Raw genomic sequence first — 18,078 nt, 5'->3', positions numbered from 1 at the left:
GAAAAACTTTATGCCTGGCCTAATGCAAAAGCAAACCAATTCCAAATCTTATTTACGCAGAAAATTAAACATCAACTGAGAGCGGCGCAGGGCACAGAGATTTTGGTCTGGCCAAAATTATAAACGAGCAACAGCAGCGCCCCCGGGGCCAGGTTACATAAGTTTTGATAACCAGAAGGTGAAGAGCCACAGCAGGCAGGAGGCTGTTTTTTACTATACTTTATAGTTTGCTGTTTTTAGATAATGCAAAAGTTGTAACTAGATGCGTCCTTGAGGCGTTTCAGTTTCCTTCAGTTCTTCCGTTCCATGAGGTTGCTTGGATGGAAAAACTTTTACGCAAACGATCGATAAGTAATAAAGTGTGTAGGGGGTGAGGAGAAAACATAAGTCCATTCTGAATTAGCCAGCAGCCAGCCTCTCTGGCTGAAAAGTCTTAATTAAGGGATTAATTTTATATTGAACTCTCAGCCCTGTACGATGGATAATTTATCGAGAATTGTGGCAGCAGCCGACATTTATCATTATTGGCCAAAAGAAAACACACACAGAAAGTTAAACTTTCTCAGCCTTCCAGCTAATTTGAGGCAAGGAAAACGTTTCAGTTGGCTTTCGTTCAGAATTTCACACTTGGATTCTCGCAATTGAAATTGAAATGCTGCAAATGCCTGAAATGCCATAAAAAAAAATCAATTAATTTTCCACTTTACAAAGAGAGAGCGGAAGAAAACGAATCGATTGCCTGACAGGCCACAAAGTCCACAACGAAATGAAGACACATGTTCTTCGAACAATATTGAGCCAGGCTCTACTTGCCTCTCCACTCCACTCCACTCCTGCCATTTCCCATTTCCCCACTTCCTACATATCTCATTTCCTCTACAGTTTTCTGGCGTTGACACCAGAGAATTTTCTGCAAGGCAATTGGCAAACACTCAAGACGGTGCCTGGCGGCTGGGCACTCTCGCTTTGGATGTCCTGGCCGACACACATCCAGACTCAGTCACGTTTTAGGGCCCGCACTTGTCTAGCATTCGATTATTTGTTGACTCAAAATTGTTACCTCTTCTACCTCTTAACCCCGCCCCATTTCTGTTAATAGAATTTTCCAGGCACACGAAATTGGGTCGAGAGTGTGCTTCTCTCAGTCCCATAACCTAGTTAATTATGATGAGATCTTTTTTTCTCTTCTCCTCCTAATTGCGCATACATATGTCGCCAGCTTATTCGTTGAAAAGTTGAATAAAAACTATGACGATTGCAACCGTAAGTGGCAGCAATTAGAGAGAAACTTTTCAGCCAGCCAGGTGTTCTCTCTGCTGTGCAGCAGAAATGTGAAAACGGGTGGGGGCGAAAGGTCAGGTCGGACTGATTTTCCTAAAGACATTCCGAACGGATAGCCGTGTAGGTATGTGTAAACATATCGAAACAAACAAACGAGCAACGAAACGCATAAATAATTGAAATATTTGTTCGAGCACACACACAGAAAACACACACCAAAATCATTTGGAGTTCTTTAGACAAAAATGACGAATGTGATAGTTCTGTAGGGGTCTGTAGGGGTGTTCAGGCGAATGGATAGATAGATATTTGGTTGAGGTTTTCGGGTGGGGGTTTGGGTACAACATTTGTCAGCTAAACAGAAACTACAAATGAATAGGCGCCTTCTACTCACTGTAGGGCTGAGGTCGTGTACCGTATAGGGGCTCCTGCAGTAATGGCGAGCGACCATTTCCGATATCCTTAACTGAAATGAGACAAGAGCAAAATGGCAAACAGATTGCGCGTGATAAATGTTTCCACAAATTTGTTGAATTTCTGTTTGGGTTTTTTGGTTGGTTTTTGCTGGTTGGGTTTGATGTTGTTTGTTGTTGATTGTTTGGTTGGTTGTTGATTGGTTGTTGTCGTTGTTGTTTTGTTGGTTGTTGATTGATTTGATTTGGTATCGCTGTTTGTGGTTGTGTGTATGCTGTGTAGGCGATGTTTCTTCATTAACATTCTCCACCTCTCTCTCATTGGTTTGTAATTTCCTTCATTTGTTTGCACTCTACTAACTAGGCAAAAACACAATTGTTCTCAGTGTACATAGAAGGTGTCTGAGTGTGTCTGTGTGTGTGCTTGACCTCGCAGATGTAACAGAAACAAAAAACACAAAAACCAAATGAGAATAAATAGAGGAGACAAAAATAAAAGAACATCCTTCGCATATCGGAAATCGAAACCCGTGTCTCTTTGGGACCACATGCGACCAGTGAAAGGTCTACTTTTCCGCACCCTATTCCCGGCATACTTAGAATAAAAGGTAACGGAGCAAATAAATCCAAATTCACGCGAATGTGGCCGCCTGGTTCAGCTGCTACCACGCGACGTGTGTTGTTCAGTGCCTTGAATGCCAATGAATCAGTTCTTATATACACATAAAATACTTATAGTAAAGAGGAAAGAGGCAAACCACACACAACAAATTGGATTTCAGAGTTGAGGCAGGTCAGAGTCAGGAACAAGGGGAATGGGCATGGGAAGTCGACTAATAATATTCATTCAAAAACGAAACCAGAAAGAAAATTCCGAACACTACATCTAAAGTGGATTAATTTATGACAGCCAAACATTTTAGCAAAATGAATAGAGCACGCAGCACCCCTTCCCCTACCCCGACCCCTACACCACCATCACATACGTCACCAGCTGAGATAAAAGGCGACAGGCACATAAATCAAGAGCTTTTTGAACAAGATTATCGAGCTATTTACGAGAGACAAAGAAATATATACAAGGAGAATGGCAAAGAGTGCCATCTAGCGTGGCATAGATCAAGAGATAACATAACCCCCCACCCCGAATTTGTGTGTACATAAATATTTACATACATTTTGATGTATGTATGTCTGTATGTATTTGGTATATGGTCAGGTTGATTCTGGCACACTTTTTCGCGCGACCATTCACACGCTCCATTCGAGTGCACTGTCAATGTTTCAGGGCCAACTTCTAGTCCGGTGCCTGACCAAAACAGCAGCCAATCATTCAATGGCGACCCCAATAGACTGCATATAGCAATCGTATAGCTAATGGTGCGACGAGTGGCTCAGAACCTGTTTTCAAAATATATTTATTTACTTATTTTCGCTGTTGATTGCCCCCCAGCGACAGTCCCCCACTCATCCCCCTTCCATTGCCGCAAACTGTTATTTTTCGGCTCGACCAGCGTTGTGCAATTAATTTTTATGTATAACATTTTACGTTTGTTTTATTGACTTTTTATGGCCAAATGGGGCTAATGATTTACATCGTACACCGATTACCGATACGGGCAGTTTTCTTTATTTTATGGTCCATCCATCCAACCCCACGTGCACCAGAAAAGGAAAAGTGTTCATACTAGCCTTATAAAATACATAAAATACGCGTATATTGCGAGAGTATTTCTCAGATTTGTGCTTAGATTTGACAGATTTGCTCGTTGGTTTCGGATCGGTTCGGATCGAATCGTTTGGCACTTACAAGCTATGAAATTGAATGGTACTTAGACATAGAGTTAGATTAGAGTGCTTCAACTGACTCACCTCCGGCACACAGTCGCTGCGTAGTTGAGACGCCGACGCCTCTCTTCTCTTCTCCGTACCACCACTCATGTAAGGCCCTCCCCTCCACGTTCACAAATTGGGAGGAAAGGCTTGTGCCCGGAGCGTAGGAGTATGCTTTGGCGGAGGTAACGGGAACTACTCGTACAGACAAGACATACACATACTCGTACCGACCGACTAATACCACTCACTAATACATACATAGTACTTGCCCCGGAAATCAGTAGCAATAATTATAACACGAGAATGGTATAAGCTAGGGCTTTACATAGCTTTGAACAGATCCCAATGGTAAAATTCGTGATAAAAATTAAGATAAAATTCAAATTTGAATTGAAATTTTGTGGTTCATAGTATGACAAATAGAACACAAAATTATATATATACTAAACGATATATATATAATATATGGATGGTAGCAAAAAGTTCTAATTTGATTTTGTTTTGATTTATCTTATGGGGTTCTTCTCTCTCATTGTATACGTCGGATTGTCAGTCAACACATCAGGCCACAGCAACAACCACATTTGCCAACATATGTATGCACATATATGTATACGATAGTACATATATCATGGTTATCCGATGAAATCGGTTCTCAATTGGTTTCAGTTTTATGCAACAAAATTCAAAAACATTTTTGCGTTCGTTCGTTTTACCTCAGCCTGCGGCAGTCAAACAACATTTCAAGGATCTGTTCAAATACGATTTCGGCTTATAACGACTACTAATTGCTGGGGTAGTAGTAATAGTAGTAGTAGTAGTGGTATTGGTATTGGTATTGGTAGTAGCACTAGTGGTAGTATCTGTTAGGATGGTAGTAGTGGAGGATCTATGCTTTGATTTTGATCCCGCGTTGTATCGCTGCCTCTGCTCATCCTTATCCACTTTGATATTCTCCATTTTCATAAACTCCTTATCACCTTCATCCTCATCCTAATCCATATTATCCATATACGGATGATCATCATCAAGATCAAGTCCAACAACAACCATTCTGGATGCGTCGGTGTCGCTGCCAGTGCCAGAGCCAGTGCCATGCATCTGCATCTGCATCTCTCCTGCACACAGACAAACACAAGCGAGATAGAGATAGAAAGTAGATAGTGTTGGGTTGTGATATTTTACTGATTTTTTTACTGGGGTTTTTTTTGTTTGTTTGTTTGGTTTTTACTTATTTTGAGTAAGAGAGATAGATAGTGAGAAAGAGAGAGAGATAGATAGAGAGACAGTGAGAGTTCTTGCAAAGTTTCGGTTTTGGTTGTGATGCTTTTGGTCCTGCCCAAAGAGTTTTATTTATTGTCTATATATAAATATCTATCTATATATTTCTTGTTTATTTTTGTATAGTTTTTTTTTAGCATTTTCGTGGCTTTTGAATTTTATATTTTTTTGATTGATTTGTTGTATAGATTGCATAAAATTGAATGGTATTTTTCAAAAGAATTTGTCAGACTTTCTGGAATTAATTTTTGTTGGTGCATTCTTGCAGAGATATTAGATTATATTTTTCTGTTGTTGTTGGTTGCATTCTGTTGTTGTTGTAGCTGTTGTTGTTGTAGTAATTGTAAGTAGTTGTTGTTGTAGTTGTAATACTTTTTTGGGAGGGTGGGGCAATATCTATATAAAGTACATCTATATATATATATTGGTTCTGGAACTTTCAACGCACCCAGAAAGACGCACACAAACACAACAAAATACATAGCAGTAGTAGACATATAGAAAACTGGCTGTACCTTTCATTTGGTTCGGATTCTTGGTGGGGCTAGTATTGTATTGTGGATTCGAGATTAGTTCGGTTGGCGTGGCAGGCAAGGCAGGCATAGGGGGTTTTGCACGGGTTAAAGGCTGTTGGAGTTAGAGCATGGAGCTGTTCTGACCGCACGCATTGGTAAGTGGATAGATTCGATTGGTTACGGGGGTACTCGTATTCATTCAGTATTCAGTATTCGGTATTCAAACTAAGCTTTATCCGTGTGTTGCTGATAGTTTTTTCTTGGCGTTGTTATTGGTATTATATTCAAAATACTCGACAGACTTCTTGCAAAAATAAAACAAATCATTAAATAAAAAATATGTATACAAAAAAAACACGTGTCTTAGTCGGAATCTGTTTGTTAGTGAGTTGGTGGTTTTGGTTAGATTGCTGAGTACACTGGAGAACACTCTCCAGTGCTCTCCTCTCTCTGTTCTGGATCTCTCTTTGTACAAATGGTGCTGGGGTGTTGACTGTTTCAGGTTTTATTTTGGTTAAAATTAATGTTTGTAGCATATAAATATATTGATTTGGCTGTAGTTGTTCTTGTATTGGCTGTTGTTGTTGAATTATCTTCTCTTTTTTTTGTGGGGTTTCTGAAGCAGAGACAGACTCTCTTTTTGGTGGCTGTTGTTGCTGGGCTTGATGTGGCTGTGGCTGTCTGTTGTTGTTGTTGTTGTGGTGGTGATTCTTGTTCGTATGTTACACAATGTTTCAATGTTTTGTGTTCTTTGGGCGTATCCTATATTACAAGTGTGTTTCATATTTTAGGTTTTTAGTAGGTTTTTAGTAGTTGTTTCTCTTGGTTAATTGTTCTCTTTCGGGTTTGGTGTTTTTTTGCTTGGTTTTTGTTGTTGTTGTTGGTTTAGTAAGACGCTTTTCATGTGTTGGAATTGTGTTGTTGTTGTTGTTGTAGTTGTTGCCGGCAGTAGTGCTGAGATCGTTGAGGCTTGAGCTGCTTTATGTACTTTTTTTATCACTTTAATCACTGAATCAGATATACTTTGAAGGCAAAAAAAAATGAACAAATGAAAACGTAACGAAGAAATGAAACCCCCATTCAAGGAAATTACAGTGTACTTATTTTTCACTAGTAGCAAAATATGGTATAGGCAAAAGGTAGAGAATATTTTCCCATGGGTTGTCAAAGTTATGTACTAACTAGCAGTAATGTGGCTGGAGAGCATTCGCATGTAGTACATATGTTCCTATGTAAAAGCTTAGCTACGCTTAAGTATAGGATATTACACAGATGTATGTATGTATGTATGTGTGTATGTATATATGTTTGTAGCCACCCAATTCCAGGCCGTGGTGTATGCTTATGCGCGTGTCTGTGTGTAGGATAATGGATATTGGCTAATGGATGGAGTGCTTGACGCTGTGTGCTGTAATAATGATTTACTCTAAAGATCAGCGAAAATAAAGCGGCTGCGGCGAATGACATGGGTGTGTGCGTGTGTGTGTGTGTGTGGTTCAGGCTCTTGCTATGCAAATGTTTTCCTATAATTAACCAAGACTACATTTAAGACTCAATCATAGCCCTAGCCCCACACAGCGGAACTCGCCGGCTTCATAACGCTGATGACATTCGGAAATTTCGTGCCATCATCTCATCCAGTGTCACCGAGAGGTGGTGGGGGGAACTCTGGGCACTCTGGAAATAAGCCACTGGGGCGGGGGGGTGCGGGCACAGGATAGGCCCCTAAAAGTCGGCCCTGGCCATTATGTGGGCAGCAATGAAAGCCATTTTAATTGCTTCTAAATGAGTGAGGTCCACGCAATTGCACAGACAAGACAGTCCCATAATGCTACAAACATACTCGTAAAATGTGGCAGCATTGATGGGGCAAGGGCACTGTTATGGGGACTGTGGACTGAGGGCAAGGGTTCCTGCAAATAAAAGCCCATATCAGATCAGGGCACAAAGGCCACAAATTATTCACACTGATTACATGAAGTTTTCGGCTGGCTTTTTCGGGGCATTAAATAAACCATGCTGAAAAAGTAAACCGTTATAATTACGCTGTATTTGATGGGTACACACACACATACCACACACACACACACACACACACACACACAAACAAAACACATTGAATGACAACAGCATATGGGAGGGCACTAAAAACAAATTGGGGGTCCAAAAATGGCGCAAGGCTCAAGATAAAACGAAAATAATCAGCAGGCAGTCAGGCCGAAGGACACACACACACAAACACATCAGAGACACTGGCAGAGTTCGTTGTGTCATAAAAATGTACAACCCCCAACGAGGGGGTAGAGCCCAGGACTAAGGACAATCCCATGTTGATTTAGGACACAGAAAGCGAAAGCGTTGGGGGGAAAAGTTATTCGAATGCAATTTAAATAAATACGAAAGGCGGCAGGATCGAAAACTCTAGCCATAATTGAAATCACTGGGAGAAACGGAGTTGCCACGGCGACACACGACACATGCCCCTACACATGCCCCGACTCAGGGTTTTGTCAACGTGATTTGCATGTGTGCCAGAGACCCAGAAAGAGAGAGAGAGAGAGAGAGAAAGAGAGACTCTATGAATAATTTATGCGCATTTAATTCGATTGTTGTGGCATAGGGACACACATCGTTCTGGTGCATGGGGGACAAACCTTAGCACTGAGAGAACTACGAGGATTACGAGGTAGACTCGTACATAATTTAATCGTAAACATGAAATAGTTTTGTCATGTTTTATATTCAACTTCAGTTGTCCCACTTTCAAAGGACCAAGAGCCACTCTCTCCCTTACACTCTCTTTCTCTTTATATTTTATGGCAATTCCGTTGCCTTTCCGTCTCGTTTCTTTTGTCCTTTGTCTTGTTTTATTTGTGTCTCGCCTTTTATTGAAATTTCTGCTACCTAATTCCGCCATTCTCTCTCCCTTTATTCGAATGATTGTTATTTTGTTGCTGTTTGGAAATACAATAAATAATGACTGCCATTACGGTGCACGTTTTTGGGTACCCCTGGGAGCCACTGGGAGGAAGAATTCTTTCTGTGGTTAATTATGGTCAGGTTGCCTGCGGCTAATGGGCAAATGAGCAACCGTTTCGACCAGCAGATAGTCCCGAACACAACCCAAGTACTAAGCTGCAATTTGCTGCACCATTCGCACAACAAAATCGTTTCTAATCAATTTCAAGTGCACACTCTACGAGTATTCCTCTGCACAGCAAACCAAATTAACTCGGAGACAAACCATCCGACAAAACGAAACTGTCACTTTGCATCAAGGCGATGGGGAAAACGGGAATGGGAAGTGGACAATTCGCATACTCTAAGCGTATGAAAATTCAAGTTGCAGGTCTGTCAAGTTCTGGCTCCGTTTAGCAGAGGGAAAAATGCAGGAACAACAAAAAAATCGAACGTCCTTGGGCCAAAACAGAACCCAAACAAGGGTGGTGCTGGGAGGGGTGGTTGGTGTAAGGATGAGCAAAAACAATTTGCAATCAAATAAAGAACAACGGGGAGGCGGAGGGGTGAAGGGGGAGATGAAGGTAAGAGATAGGAGGGTGAAGCTCTAGCAAAGAGAACATCGCGTGACAACACGAAGGAAAGGAAAATGCGACTCCTGATGAGCATGAATCCATCTGCAGCCGAGGACAAGGATAACCGCCACAGCCGCAAGACGCAGCCCGCAAGGATGACAGCAAAATGAGTAGAAAATTAACAAAACGCGAATAGACAGAATGCAGGAGAGACGGCGGAACCATCACCATCACCATCCCAACCAACCAACCACTGTAAATATATCCCTAAAATATGCAGCAGGATGGAGGAGGAGCGAGGACGAACCGCATCGGTGGCAACTGTGGCAGCTAGCCACGCGGTTGTCAAATGCAAATACAAATTTATGGTATGTACTTGATGAAGTTTTGAGCTGCAGCCAGGAGCTCAAGCCACTGCAGGAGTCTTTCCTTGCGAAACGGGAAGTGCCGGGGTGGATTGTCGGGTGGTGGCTAAGCACTCAAGTCAACTTGCTAAAAACTTCTTTGCTGCTTTGGACGGTTCGGCCAGTGCCAGTCATTTCGAATGCTTTTTTGGCCAAGCGGAACAGAGAGGAGAAAGGAAGGGAGGGAGGGAGGTAGGAACAACCTTGTTTACCCAAGGCGGTGGCACAGTTAGGAGGACAGTGCCACTGCCACCGCCTTCACGTGCTGGCATTTTGTATCGATTGCCAGGAAAAAAGGTAAGGAAAGTCAACGGCAAAGACAGCTGCAGAAAAGGATACACAGCGGGGCGAGTGAAAAATCGTATGCAAATATTAGGTTTGCATTTTCCACTTTATATTTAACTTTCCTCACTTCACTTTTTTGTTTTCCTTTCTGTCCACTCTGTCCTCTATCCGTTGTTTGCTCTGTCCGCTTGTTATTATTGTTAAGACAATAATGCAAAACGAAATTGACGTTCAAGCCAAGTTTTGTGGGGTCGGCGGATTGTCACCCCGCCCAACGATGCATTTTAATCAAATCTATGGCTTTTCTTGTCAAAAAAAAAAAAAATGGAGAACAGTCAGTGGGCCATGCCAAGCACTATGCATGGCCGTTCAATTAGCCAACCACACGGATATTGTGGGGGAAATTCCATAGCTTTCCACCACCTGTCAGTGCACTGCTGTACCATAATCAACCACAAAGAAAGGAACGTATATCCTGCTCTCTGTTAATTCTCGGCGTAGTCCCAGCCCCCAGTCCTCATCCACGCCCACATGACAATGATGTTGTAGCTACTAGCTACACATCTCCTACGCCCACGCCTTCTCCATTTCCAGCGCCCGTACAGACAGGCAGACAGGATCCAAGTTCATTCAATGCTGTGCCATTCATTGATGGGAGGCTGCCCTGCCTGGCTGGCAAATGGACACAGCGCAGCACAGGCTCATCCGTTTGTGGCAAGAGCTGCCACCCAGTGGCAGGGCGGAGGAGTCGGAACAGAGAGAGAGAGAGAGTGAGCGAGCTGGATGTGGCATGGAAATGCAAAGTGCAAACAAAGTACGGCTGCCACCAGACAACACCAAATGTAAACGGCAATCCAACGAGGCAGATAAATGCATCGGATCGGCCTGTTGCCATGCAACAGGAGATGGTGGAACAGGAGGACGAGCTGCTCAGCAACAGCAGCCAAACTTTGTGCTCGTCTGTCCATTGAAAAAACGTGGCTGCCTGAGTTATTGTGGCTTTGGTCATCCCAGCTTTATGCCCTCCCAGCCAGTCACAGTTCCTGCCGTTGCTGTGGCAGTGGTTGCGGCAGACTTTGACAGTTTGCCAGAGCAACACAAGCAGCAACAACAGCATTGATAGTGCGTTGGCCTGAACGGGACAGGATCCGCTGGTGGCTCAGTTTGTCGGCCTTTTGATGTTGCCCGTCTGTCGACCTCTTCCAGCTACAAATTGCCCGTTGCACAGACAACGACAACCAACAACAACAAGAACAACAACGACAAGGATGACAACGCTGACAGTGTCGTCGCCTCGCTGTCTGCCCCAGACGAGAGTCGGTGTCGAGTCGGAGTCGAGCTGAGAGAGAACAAGAGAGCGGAAAACGGGGCAAAGCATTTAATTTCATTTTTATTCAAAGTGAAATATACAAATTAAAAATGGCATTTAATGCGCAACTTTGTCGCCTGTCATAAGCACTGAGAACATGTGAAATGTGCGCAGTGGTGGGGGGTGGGGCAGAGGCGAATGCGAAGGCGGAGGCGGCGAAAGAAGTGAAGTGGCACTAGCACTGACAGTGGGTGTGGCAGGGGCAGTGGCTGCGACTGTGGCTATGGCACTGTGGTGGCACTGAGAAAGAGACAAACAGGTGGCACTATTGCTTGGACGTAGGCGGCTGTAGTGGTGGTGGTGGCAATGTTGTGTATCTTAAATGCCAGATGCCACACAATGATGATAATGATGATGCTAATGATGATGATGATGATGCGGTCTCCTCCTGAGTGTCTCAGATTGTGCGTTAAGACATTAAGTATAAGCCTCAGGCGGCTACGGTTAGAACTTTGAAGCGGCACAAATTGTTAATAAAAGGATTACAGGATTACAGCAAACGCTGTGTGAGGGGGGGGGAAGGGAAAAACAACGTAAGATCAAGCAGCGTAAGAAGATATTGAGCATACGCAACGTGGAATTGTTTAGCCAATTAAAATCGAAGTTTGTGGACACATTTCTGGGTTCGTTTCTACACTAAATTCGCTCAAGAGGTGACACACAAAAAGCAATCATCATCTCTCCGTCTTCGTGTTCGTGACAGAGTGTGTGTGCGTGCGTGTGTGTGTGTGTGTTTATGCGTGTGGCAAATGCAATTGTGTTCTATGACAGAGTGTGTATGTGTGTGTGAGTGCTGTGTGTATAGGTGCATCACTTAGTGGCTAAGGGGACGGGAGGGGGAAAAAAGTAGTAATAAAATGTGAACGCACTTGGTAGAATCTCACCTGTGCTCAGCGTATAGTCCCAGCTGGTATCGGGCTCGTTCTTATACACATTCAATTTCTCTGGCTGCAAAAACATTATCGAAATATAGCAACAAGTCGGAGGAAAGAGCATTATGTTATCGTATCCCCTTGATGGATCAAACTTACCTTGGCATAATCAATTTTCAAAGTGCAGCAGCCGGCATAGATATCGGCTCCATTTAGGTTCTCGCGCGCCCTTGTGGCCGCATCGAGATTGTCAAACTCCACCATCGCCTGAACGCCGTTCTTTTTGAAGATAACAATGCGCAGCACTTGACCATGTGGATGACAGATTTTGTGCAAAACATCCTGCAAAGAAAATGCATTCAAGTAAGTCATTTTATCGACACATTTAAGATAATATTCGAAATTGCGTTTGATCAGCAGTCGTGGCTGCAGGTAAATGCCAACTGTGATTATTGTCACAATTAATTGACAGCAGATACATATGTGCGGGCTGACGAAATTGCAAACGAATTGCTTGGCTTTCCCTGTGTCCTTTGTTATTTTTCTGCCACGCCAGGGGGCTCCCCAGCGCAGTTTGTTCTCAATTTCATTTGTGTTTTTTGTCCGAAATAATTGGAATTTCTCATTTGAATGCTCCACAATCCAAGGCAGGCGGAGTTCCTGGCCAGGACAACTGTGTGTGAGGAGGCTCAAGAACTCATTAGCATAATTTAATAAGCACTTTGCTCAGCTCCACAGCTCCACTACTATGCCAAGAAATTTTCCAATTAACATTCATAAATTTTCGAAAATTACGTTAATGAGTTTCGAGTGTGCCGAGCAGGCGGCAAAAGCCAGGGCGTGTCAGGTCTAGGCCAACCAAGAATTGGGCACAAAAATAAAGAATTTCTTGTCTGGCAGTCGGTGGGGATAAGGCGAAAGAAAGTCTGGCTGGGTTCATGTTCCCAGAATTGATGGCAAATTATAATGAGCATTGGTCGTTGCCATGGAAATTTATGGAAAATTTAAGCTGCCAAATTTGCCTACACCATGGTCCCCCACACCCTAACCCACCCACCCTCAGCCACTGTCGCTATCTTTAACTTCCGTCAAGAAATTCGATGATGGAAGAGGCTTTTGGGGGTTTCTTTTGGGGGTGCGCTTGTCATATTGTAATGGGTTAAATGTTCAATTTATTTTGCTCTGCCCCTCCACCTCTCCACTACCAACATTCTATCGGCAGGCAGTGCCTAAGCGGCTTTTGTCTGTCTGCCAGTGTATTTTGTTATTCATGAAATTCATCGATAAGTCCGTCGGCTCATGAAATTTTGAAGCGTGTTGAAAACTTTTCACATTGATTTGCATTACACACAGCAGCAACTTCATCAGGACAAATATTACCCCATGGACTGGGTGGACTTTTACCCAGAAGAAAAACAAGGGATGGCTGGTACAGTTCCTCAAGGAGATTCTACAAATTTATGTATTTATGTAGCCAATTTCAGGGCACTTTCAAAAGGTACTCTTATTCCAAAGGAGTTGCAATTGGAGACCCAATATTTGCCTTCCACTGCCGCTGACACAGTTACATTTTCTCTGTCGCTCTCTCTCTCTTTTCCTTCGTTTTTCCTGGCTGCAGTGGAACTCTTATATGAATCATTTTCTCACTTTACCGCACCATCGCCCTCGCCCCACGCTCTGGCTCAATGATTGTGTTCGTCTGTGGGTGTGTGTGTGTGTGTGTACTATTACTTAATTATTAATGCAGCTGCTTTCTTTTTTTTCATTACTTCCACTACTCTTTTCCCCTCTCGCTCTCTGCACACACTTAACACTTCCCGAACTGTCCGCCCGACAACTCTGTCTCTGCCTCTATCAACCGCAAAAGTTTTCTAATTAGTTTTTGTGTGCACACTGCGCTTTATAGTTGGATAGTGCGCCATTCTACTGCATGGTAATGCTGGCCAGCCAGAGGAGTGCCTGCACTGCAAGAGCGGAAAGTGGAGTGCGACTTGCAGAAGGAAGTGCAAGTGTGCGACAGAGAAAGATAGTGAAGGAGGGGGTCAGAGAAAATACGTTTTCTCGCTCATTTTCATCTGCAGCGACATTTTACAATTCGTTTTTGAAGCTGCATTTAATGCAATTTGCTCAAGGTCCTAAAGCAGGACAAGGACAGGACAAGGCATAGTTGTAGCTAGAGGCAGACAGGGATAGGGAGTGGCAAGAGAGAAAGCTAGAGAGCACGAAATGTCTGCAATTATTGTAAATAGCGTAATCATCGAGCGTCACCAGCCAGCGAAGGGTGCAAAAACAAACGGGAGGTGGGAAGTCTGTGAAAAAATTACTCTTGTTTATGAGGGCAGCTTATTGAATAAATGAGGCACGTGCCCTCTGATGGCAGCAGGGAGACCTCCTCGAATAACGAAAAGGGATACGGATAGTCGACTCTGTTCAGTCATTGTTGGCTGGGTAATTCGAGCCCATTAGGCGAATGGCATTGGGATTGGCAAACAGAGAGGGAGCAAGAAAGCGCTTTGGTATCCCTGAATGATTATGTGCGAAATGGAGCTGATTAGACAAAACTCTTGGGTGGAAACGGAAGTGCCAGGCTCTCTCCCGAGGATGCCATAACAAAGTACAGTTATGTTCGAGTCTACTCTTTACATTCCTTGGACTGATTGAGAACTTTAATCAACATGGATGCCAACAGAATTCCCGCCATAAAATGTATAAAAATCCAAATAACTTTGAGAATGCTCTTAAATCCAAGGAGGGGGCAGAGCAGAGCATATCAAAAAAGTTCAACATTTCACGAGCTGTGAAAATTAAAAAACTAATCCACAAGAAGGCGAGAAATAAAAAGCTGCAAGACACACACAGAGGGAGATGGAGGGGTTGTAGGAGAAACAAATAAACCGCATCCAAAATGAAAGTCTTAATAAAACAGCAGTGTGGGGGGTTGGGTAGGGGGGATGTTGTGGTTGGGTGTGTGGGTGCTGCACTTTTTTGTGGCATGAAACAGTTATTTAAAATATAAGCGCCGTGCTCTCCAGCAATACATATCGTACGAGCTACGCGGCATTTTATGAGGCACTATAACTTGTTCGGACTGGCCGCGGGACAACATCACCACCACCCCCCCACATACCACAAAGAATTCTGCAAAAAGGGACCAGCAGGTTGGGGTGCGGTGCAGAAAAAAATAAATTAATATTTTATCTAGAGCAGAGATTCGCCAGAGCCACCCACCACCGCCCCGCATGCATTTTGTTTTGCCATTTTACGGCCATCATCAAAAGCGCATTAAAATTTTACTAAGGCGTCATGCCAGAGGGGTTGCCTGTTGCCCAGGGGCTGGGGGAGTGTCCAGGCGTGCTAAATATTAAATCAGCGAAATGCCAACAGCAACAAAAACAAAAACAACAGCGTCAGCTGCCGGAGTATGGAATGAAAGCAGAGACAAACATCTCCACAGCATCTCCGTGTGGCAGGAAAATATTTTAATCGGCTTTTCCCAGGTCCATCAACCGGACCAGGACCAGGACCAGGACAAGGGACTCCCACATCAGTTGGCCACATAAACGGGAACAATGGAGCATGGCTGGAGAGCACCGCAAAGCGCATTAAATATTAATAATAATGTGCAATCAATGTGCACGCGTTGTAAACAATTTTGTGGTCAGGCATTGTTTTGGGATTTGATTTTCTACATAGAATATTTTAGGTTCTGACAAGTTCTAAGCCCAATGAAAGGGAATCATACGACCCTTTCTAAGCTGTAGAAATTTTGATCGACAACAACTAACGTGTGGCGGCATTTCCAGAAATTCATTTAAATTAATTTAAATCAGGCAGTTGCTTGGTTTCGTGGTTTTATCAGAAATTACAGCTGAGGCTTCCAGGACGAAAATACTATCCTGCCAGCATATCGACACAATGAAAGCATTTGACAGCAGGCAGAGCCTTACCGCTGAAGCGTTTATATCAGGGCAGAGCAGACCAGAGCAAAATGCAATCAAATCAAATCCATGTTTGTGGCTTCCTCCTGGATACTCACTCTGCAGCTGCACTTTCTGCTGTGCCCTGAAGCTCGATTGATTGTCATGGTTTTTGGTCGAACTGAGGGCAAGTCATTGAACCGACCGCAAAATTGAGAAGGAAACAAACCGAGAGCGGAGTTCATTCCCCCGCCAGCAGGCAGCAGGCAGGCAGTTCCCTGTTTTGGTCTGGATCTTCGCACAAACAAAAATAAAAAAGAGAGAAAAAATACTCAACAAGTTTTTTAGCATTTGAATTTCTTATTGACCCATTTCTTCGGGGCAACACCAAAAGCACAAGACCAAACACAGCCCGAACACAGCCCGATTCCGAGCAAAGCCCATTCAAACCCGTTTCAAGTCATTTGCAACACTTTTGGGGACTGCAGCTGCCAGGGGAAGGTCGCTCAGGGCAGAGAGAAACACGAGAGGGGCGAGAGAGAGAGAAAGAGTGAGTAACTGCATTTTAGCATGGCTCTCACCATGTGCCGTTAGCCATAGAGGGGGGACTGAAGCAGTAGCAACAGCAGAATCAGCATCGCGGGGCCCTTGAGTGCAAAAGTAAATTTTGAACAACTGGAAAGACGGGTTTTTCATCCTCGTTACTTTTTCCCCTCTTTGCGAGGAAGGCATTGCGACTTTGTGGATTTGTTAGAGCCGAAAGTGAAGCCCAGCGAAAGAGATTGCGAATCCTCTAAGCCCCAGCATAAACCAGCAAGCAGTTGGCTAGTTTTATTCTGCCTCGAATCGCTTTAATTTATTCGATGGCAAATATTTGTTGCCATTGATTGGACGATCACTGTGTCCAAGCGCAAAACCAAATTAACACATTCGCAGTGTCCATAAATAAGCACAAAGTGTTCTATTTTTAATAGGTCCCGTAAATATTATGTACATTAAATTTATGCTGAAAGCGATCGACTGGACCCGGACCCACTCCGCTTGTGTCACAGCAAACAAATCATAATGCACAGAACAAAAATGTGTCCACAAATATTTTCATATCGTTTCGATTTTCATTTCATTCGCAGTTTATCCTGACGTGTGCACAGGGGGTTGGGGGAATGGACTCTCCACAGTTTCCCCCTATCGTAACGATCTCTGACGGAGTGAGAAAATTAGCATAATACAAATTATCAAAATTGAAAAATCACAGAGCCATAAAATATGCATACACTCGAGAGGGAGAGGAGAGGGGCAGTGGCCAGGCAAATGGTAATAGAAACCAGGAGGGAAACTCTGCTTCAGACCGAAGCCTTAGATACGGTTTAATTTTAGGCTATAAATATGATAAAAGAATTTACAGGATTTTCCGGAATGCAGGAATTCAGAAAGAAGTCTCATTTAAATAGATTAAAAGCTAAAAGAAAAAACTAAGAACAACTAAAAGAAGTCACAGATTAGATTAAAAACTATAAGAAAAATTATAAGAATAATGAAGTTCGCATAGTCGAAACTATTTTAAATAAAACTATTTATAATTTAATAATCATACGAATAATTCGAGTTATTCCCCCTGCCAGGCTACAACAAAACGAACATTAAATTTGTGAAAAATTTGTGTGTGAAAGTGACCGCAAGTTGCATGGCACATTGTTGATGCTGCTGATGCAGTTGTTGTTTGAAGATAAAAAGTAAAAGCAAAATAGCCGAGACAGAGACGAGCTGTTGAGACACTTCCGCTGGAAGTAGCAGTAGCGGTGGCTGTAAGCAAAATGTAAATGAGTCGCTCCAAGATGCAGATACAGAGATGGCAACGAAAATGTACTACAGATGGAGCTGGCGGCCGAGTGTTGGCAATAAAATTGTGCCATTAACATTTAATTGAGGCGCACCAGGCTGGGGGAAAAACTCAACGGAAACTCTCTCGGTCTGCCGGCAAGTGGTTTTTGTTTTGTTGGGGGGCGTGAAAGGGCGTCAAACTGTGAAATTGAAAATGGCATAGAGGCATGGAGGATGCCTCAATTAAATGGCATGCTAATGGCAGGAAAATTTGCAAATTCGATTGGGAACGGGAAAGTATATCTTGGCAAAACTTCCCCGAATTATCTCTTAAGGTGTCAGTCATTGATATATCGATTCTAGTAAGCAATTTGGAGCTCGTTTCATTTGACAAATTTTCGGCTTCAGCACCTCTTAAAGCACCTTAACGCGGCTCTTAAGTGGCTATTGTCAAGGCTGGCAGCAAGGGGCTGCTAATTTTCTCCAAGCACCCACTGTGCTCCACGTTCCCCGTTCCCCTCTCTGTCCCTCTTGTTCGGCTGCCGGTGCAG

The 18,078-nt window shown here is 43.3% G+C and overlaps 1 protein-coding gene across 17 annotated transcripts in view; it reads right to left on the bottom strand.

The window, feature by feature from the left end:
* Positions 1–18,078, bottom strand: part of LOC117891815 (heterogeneous nuclear ribonucleoprotein L) — a 100,286-nt gene that overhangs the window by 38,933 nt on the left and 43,275 nt on the right. For 4 of the 17 annotated variants that reach the window (XM_034797528.1, XM_034797533.1, XM_034797527.1 and 1 more), the window contains 3 exons: positions 11,949–12,131; positions 11,787–11,865; positions 1,676–1,747 (listed from right to left, as the gene is read on the bottom strand). In XM_034797528.1, the coding sequence (XP_034653419.1) occupies positions 1,676–1,747; positions 11,787–11,865; positions 11,949–12,131 (334 nt within the window). The remainder of the gene's footprint in view (positions 1–1,675; positions 1,748–11,786; positions 11,866–11,948; positions 12,132–18,078) is intronic. The other 13 variants (XM_034797536.1, XM_034797541.1, XM_034797537.1 and 10 more) reach the window with 5 other exon arrangements.

The sequence above is a fragment of the Drosophila subobscura genome, chromosome E (genome assembly GCF_008121235.1).
Source record: "Drosophila subobscura isolate 14011-0131.10 chromosome E, UCBerk_Dsub_1.0, whole genome shotgun sequence".
NCBI lineage: Eukaryota > Metazoa > Arthropoda > Insecta > Diptera > Drosophilidae > Drosophila > Drosophila subobscura.
Note: the sequence above shows the minus strand (reverse complement) of the source record. Positions and strands in the feature narration are given on the sequence as shown.